General features: G+C 37.2%; 2 protein-coding genes across 4 annotated transcripts; both read left to right on the forward strand.

The window, feature by feature from the left end:
- The first annotated feature begins 2,488 nt into the window (after positions 1–2,488).
- Positions 2,489–10,290, forward strand: LOC103908667 (alpha-(1,3)-fucosyltransferase 9-like). Of its 3 annotated transcripts, none has more exons than XM_087262710.1 (3): positions 2,489–2,867; positions 5,777–7,135; positions 9,817–10,290. In XM_087262710.1, exon 2 carries the CDS (start codon positions 5,780–5,782, stop codon positions 6,857–6,859), a length of 1,080 nt encoding a protein of 359 aa, XP_087118836.1. In that variant the 5' UTR covers positions 2,489–2,867; positions 5,777–5,779; the 3' UTR covers positions 6,860–7,135; positions 9,817–10,290.
- A 688-nt stretch (positions 10,291–10,978) lies between these two features.
- ctu1 (cytosolic thiouridylase subunit 1 homolog (S. pombe)) lies at positions 10,979–17,516 on the forward strand. Its single transcript, NM_200130.1, is given in 3 exon segments — positions 10,979–11,203; positions 13,432–13,936; positions 16,709–17,516. Coding segments are annotated over 2 exon segments (1,032 nt in total). The 5' UTR covers positions 10,979–11,203; positions 13,432–13,440; the 3' UTR covers positions 17,245–17,516.
- The last annotated feature ends 8,241 nt before the right edge of the window (positions 17,517–25,757 follow it).

Here is a 25,757-nt window from a genome sequence, read left to right on the forward strand (position 1 = left end):
TCTTTGGACTGTGGGGGAAACCGGAGCACCTGGAGGAAACCCACGCGAACGCAGGGAGAACATGCAAACTCCACACAGAACATCAACTGAGCCAAGGTTCGAACCACCGACCTTCTTGCTTTGAGGCGACAGCACTACCTACTGCACCACTGCTTCGCCCAAACCTCAACCACTATTCTTTAAAACATCACAATTTCCTTTTCTGCAATATTCACATATTTGTTGTAGGAGCCATTTGGTTGGATTTAATGTTATATGATGCACTTCAGTTATGAATATTTTTGTTTTGAACTGTTTGCATTTGAGAACTTAGAATATTCATGTGTTGTTCAGATGGATATTCTGTGCATTTTGCATTGAGGATATGTAGGGTGTTAAAAATTGTGTGCGGGCTCTTTAAAAACTGCGTCTGTCAAGTCTGACGGCAGTGAGTTCTTTAGAAGACAGTTTTCTTTACCGCATCCGTGATGGTTACAAATAACTGCATAGAATTTATAATAGTACACTATCATAAATTAGCCTATATGCATTTATATAGATACTCACTGGCCACTTTATTAGGTATACCCGTCCAACTGCTTGTTAATGTAAATTTTTAAGTAGCCAATCACATGGCAGCAACCCGATTCATTTAGGCATGTAGACATGGTGAAGACGATCTGCTGCAGTTCAAACTGAGCATCAGAATGGGGAAGAAAAGTGATTTAAGCGACTGAGCGTGGCATGGTTGTTGGTGCCAGACAGGTTGGTCTGAGTATTTCAGAAATTGCTGATCTACTGGGATTTTCACACACAACCATCTCTAGGGTTTACAGAGAAAGGTCTAAAAAATAGAAAATATTTAGTGAGCGGCAGTTCTGTGGGCGCAAATGTCTTGTTGATGCCTGAGGTCAGAGGAGAGTGGCCAGACTGGTTCCAGCTGATAGAAAGGCAACAGTAAGTCAAATAACCACTAGTTACAACCGAGGTCTGCAGCAGGCACATGCACACATAGGGCTCAACCTGTACAGTGCACATGCCCTTTTTAGTTTGATAGAAAGTGCCCTCCTAAAATGATCAAAAGTGCCCCCGCGACGCGACACACCCGCCTTTTGGTAGGCGCACGACAACACTGCTCTTGAGTACGTGCTCAACCCCCCTCCCCAGCTTTACAGTACGCGCGCGACAACACCGCTCCTAAGTACGCGCACAACAACAACACGCCCCCCCCCCCCCCCTCCCGCTCCCGCTCTTCAAAAAATTTATCTTGCACATGCCCTTTGGACGGTCTCTGCACGGGCCTGTCTGCAGAAGAGCATCTCTGAACACACAACATGTCCAACCTTGAGGCAGATGGGCTACAGCAGCAGAAAACCACACCAGGTGCCACTCCTGTCAGCTAAGAACAGGAAACTGAGGCTACAATTCACACAGGCTCACCAAAATTGACAATAGAAGATTGGAGAAACGTTGCCTGCTCTGATGAGTCTCCATTTCTGCTGACACATTCAGATGGTCGGGTCAGAATTTGACGTCAACAACATGAAAGCATGGATCCATCCTGCCTTGAATCAACAGTTCAGGCTGCTGGCGGTGGTGTAATGGTGTGGGGGAGATTTCCTTGGCACACTTTGGGTCCATTAGTACCAATTGAGCATCGTGTCAATGCCACAGCCTACCTGAGTATTGTTCCTGACTATGTCCATCCCTTTATGAGCACAGTGTCTCCATCTTCTGATGGCTACTTCCAGCAGGATAGCGCCCCAAGTCATAAAGCGTAAATCATCTCAGACTGGTTTCTTGAATATGACAATGAGTTCACTGTACTCAAATGGCCTCCACAGTCACCAGATCTCAATCTAATAGAGCACCTTTAGGGATGTGGTGGAACGGGAGATTGGCATCATGGATGTGCAGCCGACAAATCTGCAGCAATTGTGTGATGCTATCATGTCAATATGGAGCAAAATCTCTGATAAATATTTAAAAACGTTTAACCCGGTTCAAGTAAGGTGTACCTAATAAAGTGGCCGGTGAATGTGTGTGTGTGTATAAATAAACTATCAATTGAATTCACAATTTTTTTTAAGGTATAGTGGTTGCAAATAATTTACATGGACTGAATTTAAACAACAAGTTAAAACTAATTAATGCTCAACTCTGTTTGTTTAAATTCAGCCCATATAAAGTATTTAAATTAGTGTGTGTGGATGTTTCCCAGAGATAGGTTGCGGCTGGAAGGGCATCCGCTATTGGCGGTTCATTCAGCTGTGGCGACCCCGGAATAATAAAGGGACTAAGCCGAAAATCAAATGAATGACTGAATGAATTAATTATTCACAACCCCTATTTAAAAAATGTAGCAAATCCAATTAATAATTTTTTTCAGTGATGCATTTACATGTGTCTGATACTTTATCATAGATATATACAACACAAATACAGATTCTTGTTCTTATTTCCTCATCATATACCGAGCTTTTATTATTTTGAGTGTGCGTGCGTGTGTGTGGGAGGTTTACAAGCGCCGACTATTGGTCAGCCGCGCTGCGTGTGTCTTTCACACCTGACCGACTCTATTCTTCCGCAGAAGCCGTCCAACTTGATTTGCCGTTTCATTGTGCCATGAAAACTCAAGATGATCTTAATCTGTGACGTTCATGCTTACATTTTTGATCAGACAGCGCAAAGTTTGAACAAGGAAGCAACAGCGAGCCTGTACTCTGAGTCGTGTCATCTGAAACAAAGCGGATGTGCCGGAGGAGAAAAGCGCTAACATGAAGCTGTGGACGAGCAGAAGTTTATTACTGAGGGTAATTTCCGATTCATCATGACTTCACTATTATACTTCCGTATTTATAAATACATCGCATGAGCTTCTGTAGCACGTAAGTACACGACAAAGCTGCGCATGTCAGTTTATCAAGGACTAAAACACTAATGTAGAGCCAATATTAGACTTCTGATTAATCTGTGATGAAAATTCTCTGGCTGCTGTGGTAATACATAAACTATAACAAAACATGTATTTTGAGGACAAAATTATTAGCTATACTGTAAAATATTTATTATTTTTTGCGTAATTCACAAGTGATATTTAATGGAGCAAGGATATTTTCACAATATTTCCTATAATATTTTTTTTTCTGAAGAAAGTTTTATTTTAATTTATTTCAGCCAGAATAACAAGCAGTTTTTTAAATTTTATTTTAAGGTCAATATTATAAGCAATATTATATGCTACAGAACAAAACCATTGTTAAACAATGACTTGCCTAATTAACCTAGTTAAGCCCCTAAATACACACACACACACACACACACACACACACACGCATATATATATATATATATATATATATATATATATATATATATATATATATATATATATATATATATATATATATATATATTCATGCATCCATGAATGAGAGAGAACATGCAAACTCCACACAGAAACGCCAACTGAGGCAAGGCTCAAACCAGCGACACAGCGACCTTCTTGCTGTGAGGCGACAGCACTACCTACTGCGTCACTGCTTTGCCCTATATGCTGTATGTATACACACAAACACACACACACACACAAACACACACACACTGGCCACTTTATTAGGTACAACCTACTACCTTAGTACCTTACTGCGTTATCATGTTGCAAGGTAGACATCAGAGGATGGGTACACTGTGGTTACAAAGGGATAGACATGGTCAGCTGGAACCAATCTTTCTATTCTCCTCTGGCATCTACAAGGCATTTGCGCCCACAGAACTGCTGCTCACTGGATGTTTTCTCTTTTTTTTGGACCATTCACTTGATGGTCTCCAGAGATGGTTGTGCGTGATTGGCCGATTAGAAATTTGCGATAACAACCCTTGCTATCATATTTCTCTGCTATAAGTGTACTTCCTGGGGAATAATGTGACGGTCTTGTATGTAACTGGAATTTTTTTTTGTGATCTTTTTGTATTTTCTTTCTCTGTCCAGAACCTCAAGCTTCTTCCATGTTAACCTACCATTGTAAGATAGCACAGCATTATCCCTGATTGTATCACCCATTACTGTTGTCACTCTATTTATCTATGTTTTTATTATTTATTTATTTATTTATTTATTATTCTTTTATTTAATTTTATTCAATTTTAATTGTTTTTATAATTACCTTTTTACTATCTTTCTTCAGGCAGTGTATTTAGGGTTTGTTGAAGTGGGTTTTTATATGTATAAAAAAACAATGTAGTTTGTTCTGGCATAAAAATAAAGGGGAAAAAACGATTGCGATAACGAGTAGTCAGGCAGGTGTACCTAATAAAGTGGCCGTTGAGTATAAACTTTGTACAGTTTGGGTATAAATAATTTTATTGTAGATTGTGTATTACTACAGCCCCTATATATATATATATATATATATATATATATATATATATATATATATATATATATATATATATATATATTAGGGATGCTCATAATAACCAATTCACCGTTAACGGAAAGGGTGTGTTTTTAACCGATTAATGGTCTTACTTTAACGATTAAAAAATATTATTTTGCTGCATAAATGTGCAACACATTATTGTTACTCGCAGCATGGTAACACATACAACCACACGTACCTACAGATATATTTTGCCTTGGAAGTATAATGAAAGAAAAATATTGCTGGTCAGTCAGTCAGAGTTGTTGCCAAACCAGCGCTGATGCTTATTTGCCTCTGTCCTGGATCCATGTCATACACACTTCTGTTTATTTGAACAATTGGAGAAACAAAACTTTCTGAAATGTGTATTCTTTTTAAATTAAATGATGATTTAATATTAATCTGACCAGTTAACAGTTAATTTTTGGTTAATGAGCGCCGGTTGTCTGTTTGCAAAATTAACCGAAATGAGCATCCCTAATATATATATATATATATATATATATATTAGGGATGCTCATTTCGTTATATATATATATATGAAGGGTTCAGACGCCATGTGAAATTTTCTTCTAATATTAGTGTTTTTCTCATTCTCTTATGTTTTGAGTCTGTAATTTTACTTTTATGGCAAAGAATAGGTTATTTTCATTGCTTGTAACATGAAATAACTGAACATAAACATAAGAGGCTGACAAAGATGCTCAGTGTAGAAGAAGATTACAGATGGCACTTTGGCATAGATGTTTTTTGCATCTAAACTTCATACATATACACCAAAATACTACTGTAATAATTAGCCTATTACATTTTATCAGCACACGGTAAGTAATAATATGCTATTCTGTAGTATTCACTTTTATGAATATTCTAAAAAAATATACTGATTGTAATACACTTCACTACATTATGGTTTGGTACTTACTAAGGATTACTGCAGTATTTTTTCATGTGGGTTTAAAGTAAAATTAATTAAATAAATGCTAATTGTTAATTGTCCGTAACTTAGTGCTGGGTCAAATATGGATCAATACAACTGCTGGATAAAAAAGTGTGATTACAATTGAATAAAAAACAAATTAGCCTTGGATTGATCCATGTTTTACTCAGTGTTGAGTTATGACATCTCAGCATTATTAGAGGTAATTTCAACTACCTATTGTTTCTAATATAGAACAAGCTGAACGAGGATATGTTTGTTCTGAAGAATGCTGTATGTTGTGAATCTGAAGAATCTCTATTCTTTACTATAAATAACAATTTGAATGATTGAAACTTTCCATTGACGTTAAAGATTTTGTATCTTAGAGAATGCAAAGGCACTGATTGTTATTCATGGGGGTGAGGCTGATCCTTTTCATCATTCTTTCTAGATAATGCCAAGCACAAATGGCTCCTCGCCCTGTCATCTGGGTGTAATGTTGGCACTTGTAGGTGTTGTTTTTTTGACCGTCATGTTTTCCTGGTTCTCACTTTCAAGTTGTCTGAAGCCATACTCCGCCAACAGCCTGAACTCTTTTTCTAACGCGGCAGAAGACAAACCTCTCCTTCTGCTGTGGGTTTGGCCTGAAAATTACGTGTTTGAATTTAGCGACTGCAAAAAATTTTTCAACATTAATAGTTGTCAGCTGACGGATGACCGATCGCTCTACAACAATTCCGACGCCGTCATAGTTTATCACAGGAACATCAGCTTGGATCTGTCCAACCTTCCTCCATCGCCTCGTCCTCTGTTCCAGAAGTGGATTTGGTTACATTTAGAATCGCCGACCAACACTAAAATAATCCCTGGTCTGGAAAACCGGTTCAATCTCACTCTCAGCTACAGACAAGATGCTGATATTCCAGTACGGATGAGATTAAAAACCAGGAAGAAACCAGCCGATGATTTTGTCATTCCCAAAAAGGACAAACTAGTTTGTTGGATTGTGAGTAACAATTCCCCATTAACAGGTGTCAGCGCAAGGAACAGGATTTATCGGGAATTAAGCCGATACATCCATGTACACCTTTTCGGGAAGGCTTATTCAACATATCTAGACTATAAAGACTACTATCCTACCCTCGCTAGCTGCAAATTTTACCTCTCCTTCGAGAACTCCATCCACAAGGACTACATCACTGAGAAGATCAATGGTCCTCTTGCTGCAGGAACTGTTCCTGTGGTTTTGGGTCCTCCAAGGAAAAACTATGAAAACTTCATTCCTGGAGACGCCTTTATTCATGTGAATGACTTCCTAAGTGTCAGGTCTCTAGCACGGTATTTGTATATGCTAAATAAAAATGACATTGCATATCACAGATACTTTGACTGGAGGAAACGTCTCACTCCAACTCCTCATTTAATAGAGCAAACCCAAGAGTTCATCCTGCCCATATGCACTGCCTGTGATTATATAGCACGGCACAGGGAATATAAAGAAGCTCATGATCTCTATGACTGGTATTTCAACTGAAGTCACTTTTATATATTTGGAGTTTGTTACAAAGGTGTTAATGAAATGGTATTTGGGGTGCGTTTTAAAAGAGAAACCAAATGTGTAAGTGTTTTTAAAACTTAATATTTAATGTAACGTGTTATGCATACCACATCTTTGTGATTATTTGTGAATGTACTTGCAGTTTTGAGTTGTTATGGTGTATTATTTAATCTGCAAGTTCATTTACTGTTGGGATAGAGATGTTTTAAACATATATTTCAATCTTCTGTTGTTGTTTTTGTTTATTCATTTGTTTTCCTTCGGCTTAATCCCTTATTTATTAGGGTCTGCCACAGCGGAATGAACCGTCAACTATTCTAGCCTATGTTTTATGCAGCAGATGCCCTTTCAGCTGCAACCCAGTACTGGGAAACACCCATACACACTCATTCACACACCAATTTAGTTTCTTCAACTCACCTATAGCGCATGTGTTTGGACTGTGGGGGAAACCGGAGCACCCAGAGAAAACCCACGCCAATATGGGGAGAGCATGCAAACTCCACACAAACAAACCTGTGACCTTAACTAAATATTTACAAAAGTTACTTAAGATAAAGATACACAGGAGTTTGCGTTTTCTCCCGGTGTTGGCGTTGGTTCTTTCTGGGTGCTCCGGTTTCCCCCACAAGTCCAAAGACATGTGGTACAGGTTAATTGGGTATGCAAAAAATTGACCATAGTGTATAAGTGTGAATGATTGTGTGTGCATGTTTCCCAGTGATGGGTTGCAGCTGGAAGGGGATCCGCTGGGTAAAATGTATGCTGGATAAGCTGGCAGTTCATTCCATTGTGGTGACCCAGGATTGTTGAAGGGACTAAGCCGAAAAGAAAATGAATGAATGAATGAAGATACACACGCATACTATTAGTGATAGTCTATTAATATTACCAGTCTATCGCCTCATAAAGATTAACCATGTTTTTACTATAGCTGCTACTACAAATGATCTAATTGGCTAACCACAGTTTAGCTATGTTGTTTATAGTACTTACTGGTAATATTCATAAGTGTCATAATATTTAACAATTATATTTAATAATGGGCGAGGCAATGGTGCAGTAGGTAGTGCTGTTGCCTCACAGCAAGAAGGTCGCTGGGTCACTGGTTCGAACCTCGGCTCAGTTGGTGTTTCTGTGTGGAGTTTGCATGTTCTCCCTGCTTTCGCTTGGGTTTTCTTCCGGGTGCTTCGGTTTCCTCCACAGTCCAAAGACATGCGGTACAGGTGAATTGGGTAGGGTAAATTGTCCGTAGTGTATGAGTGTGTGTGGATGTGTGTGTGGATGTTTCCCAGAGATGGGTAGCGGCTGGAAGGGCATCCGCTGCATAAAAAACTTTCTGCGTAAAAGCGGCTCATTTCGGTGTGGCGACCCCGGATTAATAAAGGGACTAAGCTGACAAGAAAATGAGTGAATGAATGATATTTAATAATTGGGGGTGGTGCAGTGGGTAGTACGATCGCCTCACAGCAAGAAGGTTGCTGGTTTGATTCCCAACTGGCTCCAGTTGGCGTTTCTGTGTGGAGTTTGCATGTTCTCCCTATGTTGCTTTGTGTTTCCTCCGGGTGCTCCGATTTCTCCCACAGTTCAAACACATTTAGTGTAATCGAATAAACTAAATTGAAGGTGGTGTATGTGTGTGGATGGGTGTTCCCCAGCTGGAATAAAACATATGCTGGATAAGTTGGCGGTTCATTCCGCTGTGGCGACGCCTGATTAATAAAGGAACTAAGCCAAAAAGAAAATGAATTAAGTAATTCCCTTTATTAAAGTCCCTTTTTTAATTCGGGGTCGCCACAGCGGAATGAACCGCCAACTTATCCAGCAAGTTTTTACGCAGCGGATGCCCTTCCAGCTACAACCCATCTCTGGGAAACATCCACACACACATTCACACACACACTATGGACAATTTAGCCTACCCAATTCACCTGTACCGCATGTCTTTGGACTGTGGGGGAAACCGAAGCACCCGGAGGAAACCCACGCGAACGCAGGGAGAACATGCAAACTCCACACAGAAACGCCAACTGAGCCGAGGTTCGAACCAGCGACCCAGCAACCTTCTTGCTGTGAGGCGACAGCACTACCTACTGCGCCCCTGCCTCACCCCAAAATGAACTAATAATTGCTGCCTAATTTATCATCTAGACCAGGGATGTCCAAACTCGGTCCTGGAGGGCCGGTGTCCTGCATAGTTTAGCTCCAACTTCCTTCAACACACCTCCCTGGAAGTTTCTATACCTAGAAAGAGCTTGATTAGCTGGTTCAGGTGTGTTTAATTGGGGTTGGAACTAAAATATCCAGGACACTGGCCCTCCAGGACACCCCTGATCTAGACAAATGTAAAGTACCGTTTTAAAACTAATGCTAGTCTATGCCGAGTGTTAGCATTTGACCTAATAACATATTGATATAAGTGTAATCTTATCGTGTTGTACACTTAAACCCTTCGGACCCTGTGTCCATTACAATGGACATCACATGTCAGGCCATGTTTTTGTGGTTCCTGAGCATTTAATCTAATTTAAAGCCTGCAGTCCATGAGAGTGGACGATTGTCATCCAATCAAATGGCGGTAAAACTCGACATGTTGCAATTGAAAAAATCCACTACACTGAAAAGCAGCAGGACAGTACGGTGGTGCAGTGGTTAGCGCTGTCGCCTCACAGCAAGAAGATTGCTGGTTTGAGCCTCAGCTGGGTCAGTTGGCATTTCTGTGTAGAGTTGGCATGTTCTCCCCGTGTTGGTGTGGGTTTCCCGCGGTAGCTCCGGTTTCCCCCACAGTCCATAGACCTGCGCTATAAGCGAATTGGGTAAGCTAAATTGGCTGTAGTGTATGTGTATGTGTGTAAATGAGAGTGTATGGGTGTTTCCCAGTACTGGGTTGCAGCTGGAAGGGCATCCCCTGTGTAAAACATATGCTGGATAAGTTGCCGGTTCATTCCGCTGTGGCCACCCCAGACTAATAAAGGGACTAAGCCGAAAATAAAATAAATGAATGAATGGAAAGCAGCAGGGCATCACTTCACTCCAGACACAGATGTAAACCACATTTACAATGTTTTTATTCAGATTTTTTGATATCTTTGCCAATATTTCATAGATTGTATGTAAAAAAAAAGAGGGATTGAACTTATTAAAGTTTAAAAACGTTTGTAACATTGCAAGCTTTAGATCAGGATCTTTTCAAATATGCCTGATGTACAGTGGGTTCAAGATCTTAAAGTTGTTGAGCATATAGCCGATGGAAACATCTCAGATGTGGACATTATGTGAAGTAATGAGGAAGATGGTGATAAAGTTTGTTATAAACAAGGTGTGTCTATACAACAAAAACCTCAAAATTAAAGTTACAATGGTAATGTTTGTGGTTTTGAAAATAAATTTCAAGATAATACCAGCAATTATGTATGTTTTTTGTATTTTATGTTGGTGTAATGTCCGCTAAGTACAACTGTTCTGACCTGATGTCCATTGAAATCGACAAATAATATTTATACTTAAAGGGTGTTAAATTGTTGTTATTATTATAATTTGGTCTCATTTATTGGAGCCGCAAGAACTGTGAAAACATACTTTTACATTTTTCAGAAACTGAACATAATTCTGGTCTGAATGGGTTATTGCAGGGGTGTCAAACTCAATTCCTGGAGGACCGAAGCCCTGCACAGTTTAGTTCCAACCCTGCTCCAACACACTTACCTGTAGGTTTCAAACAAGCCTGAAGGACTCAATTAGTTTGATCAGGTGTGTTTAATTAGGGTTGGATCTAAACTGTGCAGAGCTGTGGCCCTTTTGGAACTGAGTTTGACACCTGTGGGTTAATGTATCATCTGGACAAAAGTAAATTAGCCTACAGTTCCAAAACTAAATGCTAGTCAATGATAAGAATGCTAGCAGTTGACTTAACAACATATTTATACATGTAATCATGTTGTACACTTAATGAAGAATACGTTTAAAATGCTTTACTGCTACCACACAAGCATAATGCTTACAAATAAATAAATAAACGTAACATTTATACTCGCCAGCACACAAGAGGGCGCGGGAACTCAAACGGGCTCAAACAGGAAGTCACGTTTGTGATGTGTGTCACGTCAGTGACGTGCTTGAAAAAACGTGTTTAGTAATATAGCCAGAGATGTTCGTGATCAAATGTATTTTAAATTCACATAATGTGTTTTAATTTGTCGTTAAATCCTTGAGCTATGTGTTTTATAGCTCTAGGTTAGCGTTTTATTTCTTAAACACGTCAGTGTTTACGTTTCCATCCCTGTTTAAATGAATTGAAGTGCACCCCAGGAACTTCTCCAGGTTTGTCCGTTGTTCATACACTAATAACTTTATATTTTACCTCTCGTTTTATTTCTCAATGTCTAATTCTGTTTGGTTTGTTACTATACTTTGAATTTCTGAACTCGTTTATAGTTTCTGGCATTTTTTAAACCTTTTCTTATGTTATTTCACACATTAATCTGTTTAGCTATAATAAACTGAAGCCCTTAAACTAAATGATGTAAAGTTGGTTTTATGTTCACAAATCCGGACTTTTCCATTAATATCAATAATTTCAGAAAATTATTGTTTGTCAATTCTAAATAGTGGAATCATATTAGCAGCTAATGACTATTAAAGTACAACATTGTTTACAGTCAAATATATAGTGCTTACAGTATATTGTTTTCAAGTCATACATGCATGTGATTTCAGGTCTCATACTCAAAGTACCATGGTAAACATCTTTATCTAAAATACATGAGGCTGATTTGGCTTGTAATTACTTGGACACAGATGCACAGAATGCAATAATTGTTATTGAAGACGAGAATTAAACACACGTTTAAATAAAAGTTGTATTCAAATAATACAAAAATAATTTATTATCCAACAATTTGTTGTAGTAATGTTTTACAATTTTATATTTTTTATTTTTTTTCTGACTAGAATCTGCGTATGAACACAATAAATTGTGTAGATAATGTTATGTAAATATGGTTTTAAAATATGTTTTAAGCTATGTAGTTTCATGTTGTTGATATATAAAATGAATGTGCTTCAAAACTGTAAAGCTTTTTTCTTGACACTTGAACCATTTTGTACAGAAGAAATGGTCAGCCACTAGCGACAAAATCAATGAATAAATAGAAATGCATAATGAAAATATATGTTCAGTTATTTTATGAGATGAAAAAATTATTTTGTAAAATTTATTTTAAATGATTTAGTAACTTTGTATACACTAAATAGGCAGATATGTATTTAGTGATTAAAGCCATTAAAGAATAACTTAATTAGAATAACTAACTATTGTACGTAGAAAAAAAGCGGTGAATATTTCACATATTTATATGTGTATGTATGTATGTATAATTTTTATTTTATTTATTTATTTTTAACCTTAATTAAAATATAAATTCATGACAGAATATATGTGCTCTGTATGCAATAGTGCCCTCACACCAGGACAATCATATTCGGGGCACCTTAAAGTTTTGAACCTCCTTATATGAAGTTAATTGTATTTAACTATTTTGTTTATTTATTTATTTTTTTTTATTAAAAACTTTTATCAACATTTATTGCAACATTTTTAATAGTTTTTAACAAAACAGGCAGATCAGTCATTAGTGATTCACTAAAGTAATTAAACTAACAGAATCTCTAACAAAAAAGTGGTGCCAACATTGATATACCTTTTTTTTCCTTTCCTTTTTTAATAAACATATTCTAATTTAATAATTCAAAAGTGCCCTGACAGGAGAATCCTATTTGGGGCACCTAAAAGTTTTTTAAACGTCCTCGTATAAAGTTACTTTTATTTCATAATTTTCTTTATTCATTGTTTTATCAAAATTAAAATCTTGTCAACATTTTTATATGTATTAAAAAACAGGCAGATCAGTCATTAGTGAATAAAACAATTAAACAGAATATCTAACTTTATTATAGTTTGTAAAAAAAACAAAGTGGTGCTAAAATGCATATTTTCCTTCCTTTATTAAATAAATATACTTTAATATTTTAATTTATTTTAGTTACTTTTACTATTTTTATACAATAATTCTTGTATTCATTTACCACAGAATAGATTTAGTCAGTCATTAGTTATTAAGGTAATTAAAAGTTGATTTAATATTTTGTTTATTTATTGTTTTATTAAAATGGGAAAACTTGACATTTATTACAACCTTTATAATATTTATTAACAAAATATTCAGATCAGTCATTGGTAATTAAAGCAATTAAACTAAACTTTATTATAGTAAGTAGAAAAAAAACAAAATGGTGCAAAATGGCAAATTTTCCTTTTCTTAATAAATATATATTTTAATTTACTATTTTACTTTATTTTAGTCACTTTTTATTTTTTTTATATCATAATTATTGTATTCATTAAACAGAATAGATTTAGTCAGTTTACAAAAGTGCCCTCACACCAGGAGAATCATATTTGGTGCACTTAAAATTGTGAACCTCAGATAAAGTTACTATTATTGTATGTATTATTAATGCAGAAAATCCTCCTGTGAACTGTTTTGCAGTTTGTCATCATGCCGGTCCAGTGCAGTAACTGTGAGCAGAAACGTGCTGTGCTGAAACGGCCCAAGACTGGTCACTCTCTCTGTAAAGACTGCTTTTTCTGGGCTTTTGAGGAGGAGATCCATCAAACCATCACGTCCGCCGGACTCTTTAATCGTGGAGAGACTGTGGCCATCGGGGCGTCAGGTGGAAAAGACTCCACAGTTCTGGCCCATGTGATGAAGTTGCTGAACGAACGCTATGATTACGGCCTGAAGCTTCTGCTGTTGTCAGTGGACGAGGGCATCACGGGTTATAGAGACGATTCTCTGGAGACGGTAAAGAGGAACCAGCAGCAGTACGAGCTGCCGCTGAAGATAGTGTCTTATGAAGAGCTCTACGGATGGACTATGGATGCCATTGTGAAGCAGGTGGGCTTGAAGAATAACTGCACGTTCTGCGGTGTGTTTCGCAGACAGGCGCTGGACAGAGGAGCCATGATGCTGAACGTTGATAAGATATGCACAGGTGGGTTACATGACTAAATGCCCTGGTTTCTGTTCGTGTGAGCCTACATATGACTACGTTTTCCAGTGTCAAGTATGTTTTTAGATGTTCTTTAAAAACAGCTGCACTGTTGCATTATGGGCTAATATAGTGCATTTTATTTTATGTTGTAGGGGTGTAACAAAATTACAAACCGAACCCAAATATCGCGATACACCAACTACGATACGTATCGCGAAACTCTCGTGGCGTACCGCGGTACTCTCACTCCCCCTGCTGCCCATTGTTGAGGTTGACGTCACTTGTCTATAACTTATTGAACCAATTTAAACATCTTTATTTAATCACATTTGATTAAATTGTATGTGTAATGATGAGCTTTTGTTCTAAATATTATATTCTCAAGTTAGTATTTTCTAAGTGCATGTCATGTGACTTGAGTGAGCGATCACACTCGGTAACTACTGTATATGTAGGATGGCTGCCTTGCATAGTATTGAGATTGCAGATCCCCCAGACACATTAAAGGGTCCTTTCACACCTACACTTTTGTTTCGGAATGTGTCTCGTTTGCCCATTTAGTGCGGTTCGTTTGGCATATGTGAATAGGGCAATCGCGCTCTGTTCCGCGCCAAAGTAATCGCTCCGAGATCGCTTGAATGAAGTGGTCTCGGCTCGATTGAAACGAACCCTGGAGCGGTTCGATTGCAGTGAGAAAGTGATCCGATCCGAGCGCGGTTATATCGCAGTGTTTTATGGATATGTAATAGGCATACGGCTATATGAAGAGAGAATTATGAGTAGGGCGGGAAGTTTCGCGAGTCTCCGGATGCCCGCAAACGAGTGATGATCTCCCGGTAATCTCGCGTCTCCCTCCCGGTCCTCAAATAGGCATCATCGCGCACCCTTCTCACCCCTCCCCACCGCATCTCTCCTCAGACACGTCACGCTCGCACCCTGTCAATCACCACCAAACCACCACCTCTCCTGACAGCTTAGCAGGACGCAAGAGCAAAGAGCAACAATGTAACATTTGTAATCTCTTGTTTCGGAACAACTGAATCGATTCACAGGTGTGAAAGCACCCTAAGTCGCCTGTGTGGGAACATTTTAGTTTTCCAGTGGGATACAGAAATGGAATTTGTGTCGTAGACAAAGCGCACCCTATCTGTCGTAACTGTTTCACGAAACTTTACTTATAAGGAATAACATTTACAAAGTGTGGTAATTTCACAATGTGAGGGTGTAAGCAAAAGACACTGACAACAGAACTGCCACACAAAAGAGATTTAATGTACAAGTGAAACCATAATAATGCCCAAATATATGAGCAATTCCATGCAAATGTAAAAAAAATTATAATTTTTACCAAAATAGCTAACCGTTTCTACATTTTTTTGTGTAAGGAAGTATTTTACAGTACTTTAGAAATGCTCTAAAAAGTATCTGTCATTGTTTTCAAACTTTTATATTTGATTTACCAAAGTCACACAAGTGGCAATTTCACACCTGTCACATCCATAACGGAAAAGTGTCACGTCCATTACGAAGCTAAATGCAATAATTTCAAACAAAACAAAATCAATCATGTTTGTTCTATAGTGAGCCAACTCTTTTTCCTTTTGATTAGCTTTATTTCTTTTGGGTTGTGCATTTTAATTCACAGAATTTCCAAAAAATATATTGTAGACTGTAAACTCGACTTTTTTTTTTGTCACATCCATAACGCATCTTTATTTTCCACATTTAAAATCTAAAAAATGTTTACAGATCGATATTTTGCTGATCCTATAACTCTGTGGTTAGTTGTTTTGCAAAATAAAAACAGATGCTTCAATATTATGTTAACGTATACTTTCTATGCGAATATATATTTTGAGTTTTTATTGCAAACGTTACATCCATAACGATGGAATTGCTCGTATACAAAAAAGAGAAATATTTACAAAAATAAAAATATAATAAAGTAGCCAATTCAAACAAAGCATCAAACAAAAATTAGTTCAACTCGAGAGTAAGGGGACGATAGTGAAGCCAAACAAAAGAAAGAAATATAACTAAACAATTCTAACTCACGAATAACCCCTTACCTTGCTCAATATGTCGGGAAGGAGCGGAGCCAAAAAATAACAAACAAATCAATCGAAATAAAAATGTACAAAAATCACAAAATTTCTCGCAGTGGAAAAAGTAATTCAAAATTATTTTACCCAAACGAAAGTTAAGCAAAAACAACGAAAAATCATAATCATTACAGAAAAATACACGAAAAACGAGATAAAAGGAAAAAGCGATCTCCTCCGCTTTTCTTAATGTCCTTTTTATATCCCCGCGCTACGTCGCCCAATGATGATAGATCGGTCTCCTGACCAATCAGCTGTCATGAAGGCAGCCTGTCTGGCACCAGCAACCATGCCACATTCAGTCACTTAAATCTTCTCCTTCTCCATTCTGAGGCTCAGTTTGAACTGCAGCAGATCGTCTTCACCATGTCTACATGCCAAAATGCATTGAGCTGCTGCCATGTGATTGGATTATTAGAAATTTGCGTTAAGAAGCAGTTGGACAGGCGTACCTAATATTGTGGCTGGTCAACATCAAAAACGTCAAAGTTTACGTCAACAAATGATCTTTATTGTGACTGACTCCTCCTGAGTACATAAACACAAAATTAAGGGCAAATTTATAAGGTAAAGATACATTTTAAAGCATCAAAACAGTTATAGTGAATTACTACATTACTATATATATTTTGTCAAGTGTAGACTGAGGTTTGTTTTGTTTGATGAGCAGGTCACAATGCGGATGATGTGGCCGAGACGGTGCTGATGAACGTTCTGCGTGGAGACATCGCTCGTCTCCGCCGCTGCACCGCCATCAGCACCTCTAGTGAAGGAGACGGTGCCATCCCACGCTGCAAACCTCTTAAATACGCCTACGAGAAAGAAATCGTCCTCTACGCCTACTTCAAGAAGCTGGATTACTTCTCCACTGAATGCATCTACTCACCCAACGCCTACCGAGGTCACGCTCGCGCTTTCCTCAAAGACCTGGAGTCCGTCAGGCCCAGCGCCATCATAGACGTCATCCACTCCGGGGAGACGCTCTCCGTGAAGGAGGGAGTGAAGATGCCAGTGCAGGGAACGTGCTCACGCTGCGGATACATCTCCAGTCAGGCCCTGTGTAAGTCCTGCGTCCTGCTGGAGGGCCTGAATCGAGGTTTGCCCAAACTGGGAATCGGGAAACATCACCGGCTGCATGGTAAAATTCTGGCGCAGGAGCCTCTGACCGAGCAGGAGGAGAGAAAGCTGAAAGCTGTAGACTTTTGATGTAAACCCTCTTTTGAGTTGTGTGTGCTTGGGGTGGATGTATTTGTATTATAGACGAAGTCTGTTAGTTGATTATTGAATTTCAGCTGCAAGGAACGGAGACCTCACAGTTAATCAATTTGCCAAAAAGAAGCAAATGTTCAGTTAAAAACCAGATACGCTTGTTTTGAAGGAAACATGAACTTTATCAGCCTGCACCACATTCACATTAGGAGGAATGATTTTAATTTATTTAAACGGCATCAAGACAATAAAGTTATTAGTCATTTTTAGATTTGTTTCCAGTTATTTGTCTATGTAAAGACAAAAAGGCTAAAAGGAAAAATGGAAAAAAAGGCATATTATTGTTTTTGAAACAATGCAAGTCATGTTCGTACTCATTTAAAGGGCACCAGACATGTTAATATGCATCTCTCAATCAATTCGGTGGGTAGGGAAACCGCACTCAAAGTCAGGAAAGTGGGCGTGTCCAGCTCTGTTTTGGGGGGGAGTGTCGGAGGAGCAAAAGAAGGAGGGTCTGTAAAAAATTTGCATAAAAATGGGAGTGTCGGTTTGCGCATGTGCTGATTTTTAGAGTCAAAAAACACACACACACACACATAGGGGCGAAAGACAGTGATTAGCCCCTTTCACACATACAGACCTTTCCGGAAAATTACCGGCAATTTTCCGGAAAGGTTGGATGTGTGAACAGGTCCTTTTTGAAAATACCGGTAAATTCGTTCTGGCTATTTTCCGGAAAGAGAAGTTGTAACATTACCGGCAATTTGCCGTAATGCTGCGCTGTGTGAATGCAGAAGGAAGATTGCTGTAATAAGCGCGTGCACGTCTAGAACGTGCTGACGTGAGACGTCTGCTTTAGCCAATCACAACAGTCAGATGCATTTACGTCCGCGCGGTTTATGAGAATAAAATCCTTTGAATATTTTTCCAGACACATTTAGCTGCTAGACGTTAGTCAGATCACGTTTATATGCTCATCTTAATGCCAACCGTGTAAATAATCATCGATGAGATGCTTTTGATAAGCCGTTGTTTGTTTACCTTTAAGCTTTGCGTGCGCCCGTGAAACAGCCTGTGAGCGCCTGCACACGCACATATTATGAACATCTCGACATGTGAAAGTGATCCTGCGAAAGTTGTTCACAATATTGATCATCCACAGAGTTTGTAATTTAGTCAAATGTTTACAAACACAAGCGCAGCCGTTTAAAGCTCATTTGTGGTGAATGATGTCAGAATTTACCGGTATTTTGGAATGGATGTGTGAATGCTCTTTTCCGGAAAAATTCTGTAACGTCCTCGCCTGTGTGAACAGCGCTTTTTTGAATATACTGGTAAAGTCGTTCCGGAAATTTTCCAGATATTTACCGGTATCACTGTGTGAAAGGGGCTACTGTGTTTACATGGACACCAGTAATCGAATTATTTGACAAATTATTAAATGGTGGACTTTAACTGCAGTTTGGCACTTCAGGAATTTCATTCATGCCCCTCGTGACAAACGAGATATTTGATACGAGGAACTGCTCTAAGCGTGTATTTTTCATGGAGGGTTCGTTACCGCACGCCGAATGAGAGAAAAAAAACCCTCTGCATTTCTCGGTAACTTAGATGCACTCGGTAGGTGGCGTCAGAAAGCTGTGTGTGTTATTCCTGTCACAAAATGCAGTGAAAATCCTCCACGACGGTAATAGTTTGATTGTGGTGCTAACATGTTTACACTTGGTGTAATAGTTCGATACGAACTAACTTTGCCATCTAAATAAACAAAGAGCACTGGTCGCTCACTTACCAAATCTATAGAGACAGGACAATCAACACCAACTAGAGCCGCGTCTTTATTAAGAGACGAGCAGCAACTCCGGATCTCACCATTTCTAGATGAGAAAAGCTCTCGGGTAAACAATGTTCTTTAGACACGTATTGTTATAGTAATCCACACGTGAGTCCAGCTGCGCTCTCATAGCGAGAAAATGAAAACAAAACCTTCACTGCAGCAAATTATAAAAGCAACACTTGTTTTGCCAACACAACATGTCGTCTCTCTGCCGTCGGAACACTGTACAGGTACAAACGGTCTTTGAAGCATCATTATGTATATTAATGAAGTTCCACTGCATACAGAATAGAGCGCACTGATTGGTTTGAACCAAGCCTTACTCATGTATTAATGCAGCACACTCAGATGTAATAAGGCACTCCCAGGTACAGTCATCCAGACTACACGCTGGAATACACGCTAAGATCTCATGGCCGTGACGCAGCTTCAAAAATTCGTTTCAAACCGGAAATAGGAATTTGCTCAAAATAACGCAAAAACAACCAATTTTCACTTTTTTGTGAGATATATGTGTCCTAATAGTGTTTTTAGCAATGTGGGACACAGATACGACTGTCAGCAGCTCAAAAAATGTGGTTTGGTGTTTCGTGACCCTTTAATAGACACAAAATGTATGAAAATACCTGTAGCCCCACTTGTAGATGTTCATGTTATTGGGCCCTATTCACCTAGTTCAACAAGGCGTAAGACATGTTTAGTGCAATTTGTTGCTATTTCCAGACCAGCGCAACTGTAATTTTTACGTTTTGGCCACGTTGTTTTAAATGGCAGATCCATTTGCAACACTTTGTGGACTCATGGGTGTGCGGGTCTATAAAGCAGGTGTGCTAAGGTGCATTGTTGGCGCGCTGCCATTTTGAGAAACTGAAATAGACCTACTGAAAGCTGCTCTAAAGTCCAGTGTGTTAGTTTTGCACCTATGCAGGTTCAAACGATTGCATTGCTTAATTAACACAAAATTTACACAAACTATTATTTTCTTTGTAAAAAAACCACTGCCTCCATGCCTCTCCTTAGGGGGCTTTTTTAGTTTATTCATGACAATTTGCCTTAGTATATGCTTTTTATTATGAAATGTTATTATTATTAGCCGTATTATTTATGATATGCATATTTATATTTGTTTTAATAAAAACAAGTTTAGATTTTGTCCACCTCTCGGGTTTTGGAGATGTCTGCATCACCATATGGGGCATAAGAACAGGACGTGTGTTTAGATATAACTCTTTTAATGACCACACTTCATTATTATTGTTAATTTATTCCTGGAAATTAAAACTGAATTTAGAAATAGCTTTGAAACAAATCTTTGTGCCTAACAAAGTTTAGTGGATACAACACCGTTTGCTTTTCCACTAAGGTAAAGGGAAAGTAAAGAGGCTGAATGAAGGGAGCTCCTTTATCCTTGCGCAGATTGTTTAACTGTTTTCTCGCTAGTGAAGCGTTCAGTTTTTCCACTTACAAAGTCGGCATGTACATAGCAAATGTGCAATGGTGAAACTGACTCTTAAAAAGAATGTGAGATCAGACTCTGATTGGTTTAATGCACGTTATGCTCTAAACACACTCATAACTCATTAGGAGAATAAGCACAACCCTGTTGGACCATGTGCTGGGGCGCAGATTTTGAATCCTTTAAATAGCGAAAGTGGATTCGGACATGACTTAAATAATATTAATATTTTTGTGCCATGTGCTTTAGACGTTGCACCTAGATCAGGGGTCACCAAACTTGTTCCTGGAGGGCCGGTGTCCTGCAGATTTTAGCTCCAACCCTAATCAAACACACCTGAACAAGCTAATCAAGATCTTACTAGATATACTTGAAACATCCAGGCAGGTGTGTTGAGGCAAGTTAGAGCTTAAACCTGCAGGGACACCGGCCCACCAGGAACGAGATTGGTTACCCCTGACCTAGATCGTTAAAATAAAGCCCATCATGTTCAGCTTGTGGAATTAAGTTTTTTTCTTGCACTTGATTTAAAAAACTGGACTATTGAGTTGTGTGTGGGATGAGTGTATTTGTTTCCTTTAAAGTCTGAAAGAATTTCAGCTGCAGGGATTGGAGTCATCCCTCAACCTGTTAATCTGCCTGAAAGGAGCTAATTATGCTATAAAAACCAGATACGCTTGTTTTGAAGCAAACATGAGCTTTTTAAGCTTGCATTAAATTTACAATGGGAGAAAAGTTTCAAATGCTTTAATTCCTGTGTTCAAACCGCATCAAGGCATTGTTACTATTGTTTCCAGTTATTTGTGTGTATTTAAAGGCATTGCTTCTACAAGATTAACACTGATTAACAATGAACAATATTATTTCTATTACAGTCGTTTACAAAGAAATATGCCATGATGCAAAAACTTGTTTTGCAAAAATAGAAAAGTAAAAAGTCCTCATCAAATCAGGTGTTTTCCAAATATTTAGGGATGCAAAATGTATTAAATGACTTTCCTTTTTGAGTATTGAGATATTCATGATGTAATCCTTAACTTGTGGAAATTACATTGATTTGGGCTTGATTTTAAAAGCTGTTTTTTTGAGTTGTGTGTGTGATGAGTGCATTTGTTTCCTTCAGAGTCTATCAGTGGATTATAGAGTTTCAGCAGGGAATGGAGTCACCTCTTCACCTGTTAATCTGCGTAAAGGGAACTAATTATACATTAAAAACCAGATTCACTTGTTTTAAAGCAAACATGAACTTTATAAGCTTGCATTGCATTCACAATAGAAGAAAAGTTTCAAATGCTTCTTTTTTTATGTGTTTAAACTGCATCAAGGCATTGTTGTCATGTTTCCTATTGTTTGTAATTATTTGTATTTAAAGGCATTGCTTCTACAAGATTAACACTGATTAACAATGAACAATATTTTAAAGCAGTTGATTATCTATGAAATTGATTTCAGCATTTTCTATTTTTAGTATTAAGAGTTACTCGTGTTATCAATGCTGATGCGCTGTGAAGCAACATCAACATCGATGAACAGAAATGCTGACTCCTCATGCAGTGTTTTAACAATCATGTATTTTAATGTTCATCATTTTGTGACATGAAAGAATAAATAGTTACATTTTGCTTAAAAAGAAAAGGCCTGTTATTGTTTCTGAAACAGCGTATGTCACGCTCATACTCATCTAAATAAAATGTTTATATTACAGTCCTTTACAAAGAAATATGCCATGATGCAAAAACTTTTTTTTGCAAAAATAGAAAAGTAAAAAGTCCTCATCAAATCAGTTTTTTTCCAAATATTTAGGGATGCAAAATGTATAAAATGACTTTCCTTTTTGAGTATTGAGATATTCATGATGTAATCATCAACTTGTGGAAATTACATTGATTTGGGCTTGATTTTAAAAGCTGTTTTTTTGAGTTGTGTGTGGGATGAGTCCATTTGTTTCCTTCAGAGTCTATCAGTGGATTATAGAGTTTCAGCAGGGAATGGAGTCACCTCTTCACCTGTTAATCTGCGTAAAGGGAACTAATTATACATTAAAAACCAGATTCACTTGTTTTAAAGCAAACATGAACTTTATAAGCTTGCATTGCATTCACAATAAGAAAAGTTTCAAATGCTTCTTTTTTTGTGTTTAAACTGCATCAAGGCATTGTTTGTCAAGTTTCCTATTGTTTGTAATTATTTGTATTTAAAGGCATTGCTTCTACAAGATTAACACTGATTAACAATGAACAATTCTTTAAATCAGTTGATTATCTATGAAATTGATTTCAACATTTTCTATTTTCAGTATTAAGAGTTACTCGCGTTATCAATGCGTTGCGCTGTGAAGCAACATCAACATCGATGAACAGAAATGCTGACTCCTCATGCAGTGTTTTAACAATCATGTATTTTAATGTTCATCATTTTGTGACATGAAAGAATAAATAGTTACATTTTGCTTAAAAAGAAAAGGCCTGTTATTGTTTCTGAAACAGCGTATGTCACGCTCACACTCATCTAAATAAAATGTTTATATTACAGTCGTTTACAAAGAAATATGCCATAATGCAAAAACTTGTTTTGCAAAAATAGAAAAGTAAAAAGTCCTCATCAAATCAGGTGTTTTCCAAATATTTAGGGATGCAAAATGTATAAAATGACTTTCCTTTTTGAGTATTGAGATATTCATGATGTAATCCTTAACTTGTGGAAATTACATTGATTTGGGCTTGATTTTAAAAGCTGTTTTTTTGAGTTGTGTGTGGGATGAGTGCATTTGTTTCCTTCAGAGTCTATTAGTGGATTATAGAGTTTCAGCAGGGAATGGAGTCACCTCTTCACCTGTTAATCTGCGTAAAGGGAACTAATTATACATTAAAAACCAGATTCACTTGTTTTAAAGCAAACATGAACTTTATAAGCTTGCATTGCATTCACAATAGAAGAAAAGTTTCAAATGCTTCTTTTTTTGTGTTTAAACTGCATCAAGGCATTGTTTGTCATGTTTCCTATTGTTTCTAGTTATTTGTATTTAAAGGCATTGCTTTTACAAGATTAACGCTGATTAACAATGAACAATTCTTTAAATCAGTTGATTATCTATGAAATTAATTTCAGCATTTTCTATATTTTCAGTATTAATAGTTACTCGTGTTATCAATGCATTGCGCTGTGAAGCAACATCAACATCGATGAACAGAAATGCTGACTCCTCATGCAGTGTTTAAACAATCATGTTTTTTTAATGTTCATCATTTTGTGACATGATAGAAAATAGTTACATTTTGTTAAAGAACAAACACCTGTTCATACTCGATTAAATAAAATATGAAGATATACCAGTCCTGTTTAAACGAATATGCCATGATGCAAAAAGAAAATAAAATCAAATCAGGCATTTTTCATTACAGATATTTAGGGATGCAAAATGTATAAAAATGACTTTCCTTTTTGAATATGAGCCCCACTTGTAGATATTGATGATCTAATACTCAACTTGTGGAAATGACAGTTTTTGGGCTTGATTTTTAAAAAATGGATGATTGAAATGTGCGTAGGATGAGTGTATTTATTTCCTTCAAAGTCTGTCAGTGGATAATAGAATTTCAGCTGCAGGAATGGAGTCACACTCGCCTGTTAAACTGCCTAAAAGGAAATAACTATACATTAAAAACCAGATACACTTGTTTTGAAGCAAACATGAACTTTATTAGCTTGCATTACATTCACAAGCAGAAATGTTTCAAATGCTTCTTTTTATTTATTTGAACAGCATCAAGACAATCAGGTTATTAGTCATTTTACTATTGTTTCCAGTTATTTGTGTGTATTTAAAGGCATTGCTTCTACAAGATTAACACTGATTAACATTAAATGATATTTTAAAGCAGTTTGCAATCTATGAAATTAATTTCAGCATTTTCTGTTTTCATTATTACGAGTTGTTTGTTTTTTCATTGATTAATACACTTTGAAGTAACATCAACGTTTTTTATCAGTCAACATAAATGTTGATTCTTCAGATTTTTTTCATGCATCTTGTTTTTTTTTTAATGTTCATGATGGTATAAAAATGACTTTTCTTTTTTAATTCTGAACCCACTGGTGGATAATCCTCATATTTTAGTGCTGTATTTGTATTAAATACAAAGTCTATCAGTTGATTATAGAATTGCAGCTGCAGGAGTCACTCACCTCACATGTTAAACTGCCTAAAAGGAGCTAATTATGCATTAAAAACCAGATACACTTATTTTAAAGCAAGCATGAACCTTATCAGCTTGCATGACATTCACAATACACTTTTAAATACTTAAAGGGATATATCACCTCAAAACTGAAACAACCCAAAAAAGTGTTTCCAAACTTTTATGAGTTTATTTCTTCTGTTGAACACTAAAGAAGATATTTTGGAGAAAACCTGTACCCATTGACTTCCATAAAAGAAAAAATAAATACAATGGAAGTCAATGGTTACAGGTTCCTAACATTTTTTTAAAACATCTTTTGTTTTCAACTGAAGAAAGAAAATCATAATGGTTTTAAACAAGTATATGGTGACAGAATTTTATTTTTTGGGTGACTATCCTTTTAACACTGTGATTAATATGTTTTTATCCTGAAACCGCTGACTTCCAGAGAAGGAAAAACAAATATTATGGAAGTTATGGGTTACAGGTTTCTAACATTTTTTCAAAATATCTTTTTTTGTGCGTAACAGAAGAAAGAAAATATATATATAGTCTATATATATATAGACTAAATGATGACTGAATTTTTAATTTATGGATGAACTCTCTCTTTAACACTCTATCATTGAGATATTAGTTATATTCCTAACTTGTAACCATTGACCTCCATATTGTTAGAAAATAGGAATCATTTTTTAAATATTTTTTGTCTCTTTTTCTTTTAATTTGTATAGGTCATGTAAGGGTCATTTATTAACTGAACTTGTGCTGTTGTGTGTGGGATGTTGTGCATTCCTTCATTCATTCATTTTCTTGTTGGCTTAGTCCCTTTATTAATCCGGGGTTGCCACAGCAGAATGAACCGCCAACTTATCCAGCAAGTTTTTTTTTGCAGCGGATGCCCTTCCAGCCTTCCAGTTTCTCTGGGAAACAATTTACGGACAATTTAGCCTACCCAATTCACCTGCCCCGCATGTCTTTGGACTGTGGGGGAAACCGGAGCACCCAGAGGAAACCCACGCAAACGCAGGGAGAA

The sequence above is a fragment of the Danio rerio genome, chromosome 8, assembly GCF_052040795.2.
Source record: "Danio rerio strain M-AB ecotype USA chromosome 8, GRCz13ab, whole genome shotgun sequence".
Classification (NCBI taxonomy): Eukaryota; Metazoa; Chordata; class Actinopteri; order Cypriniformes; family Danionidae; genus Danio; species Danio rerio.

Excerpts from the sequence above, each read along its gene's own strand:
- LOC103908667 (XM_087262709.1), top strand. The coding sequence starts at position 2,757 with ATGAAGCTGTGGACGAGCAGAAGTTTATTACTGAGG. Across the intron at positions 2,793-5,776 it reads GCAGAAGTTTATTACTGAGG|ATAATGCCAAGCACAAATGG; the intron begins GTAATTTCCGAT and ends CATTCTTTCTAG.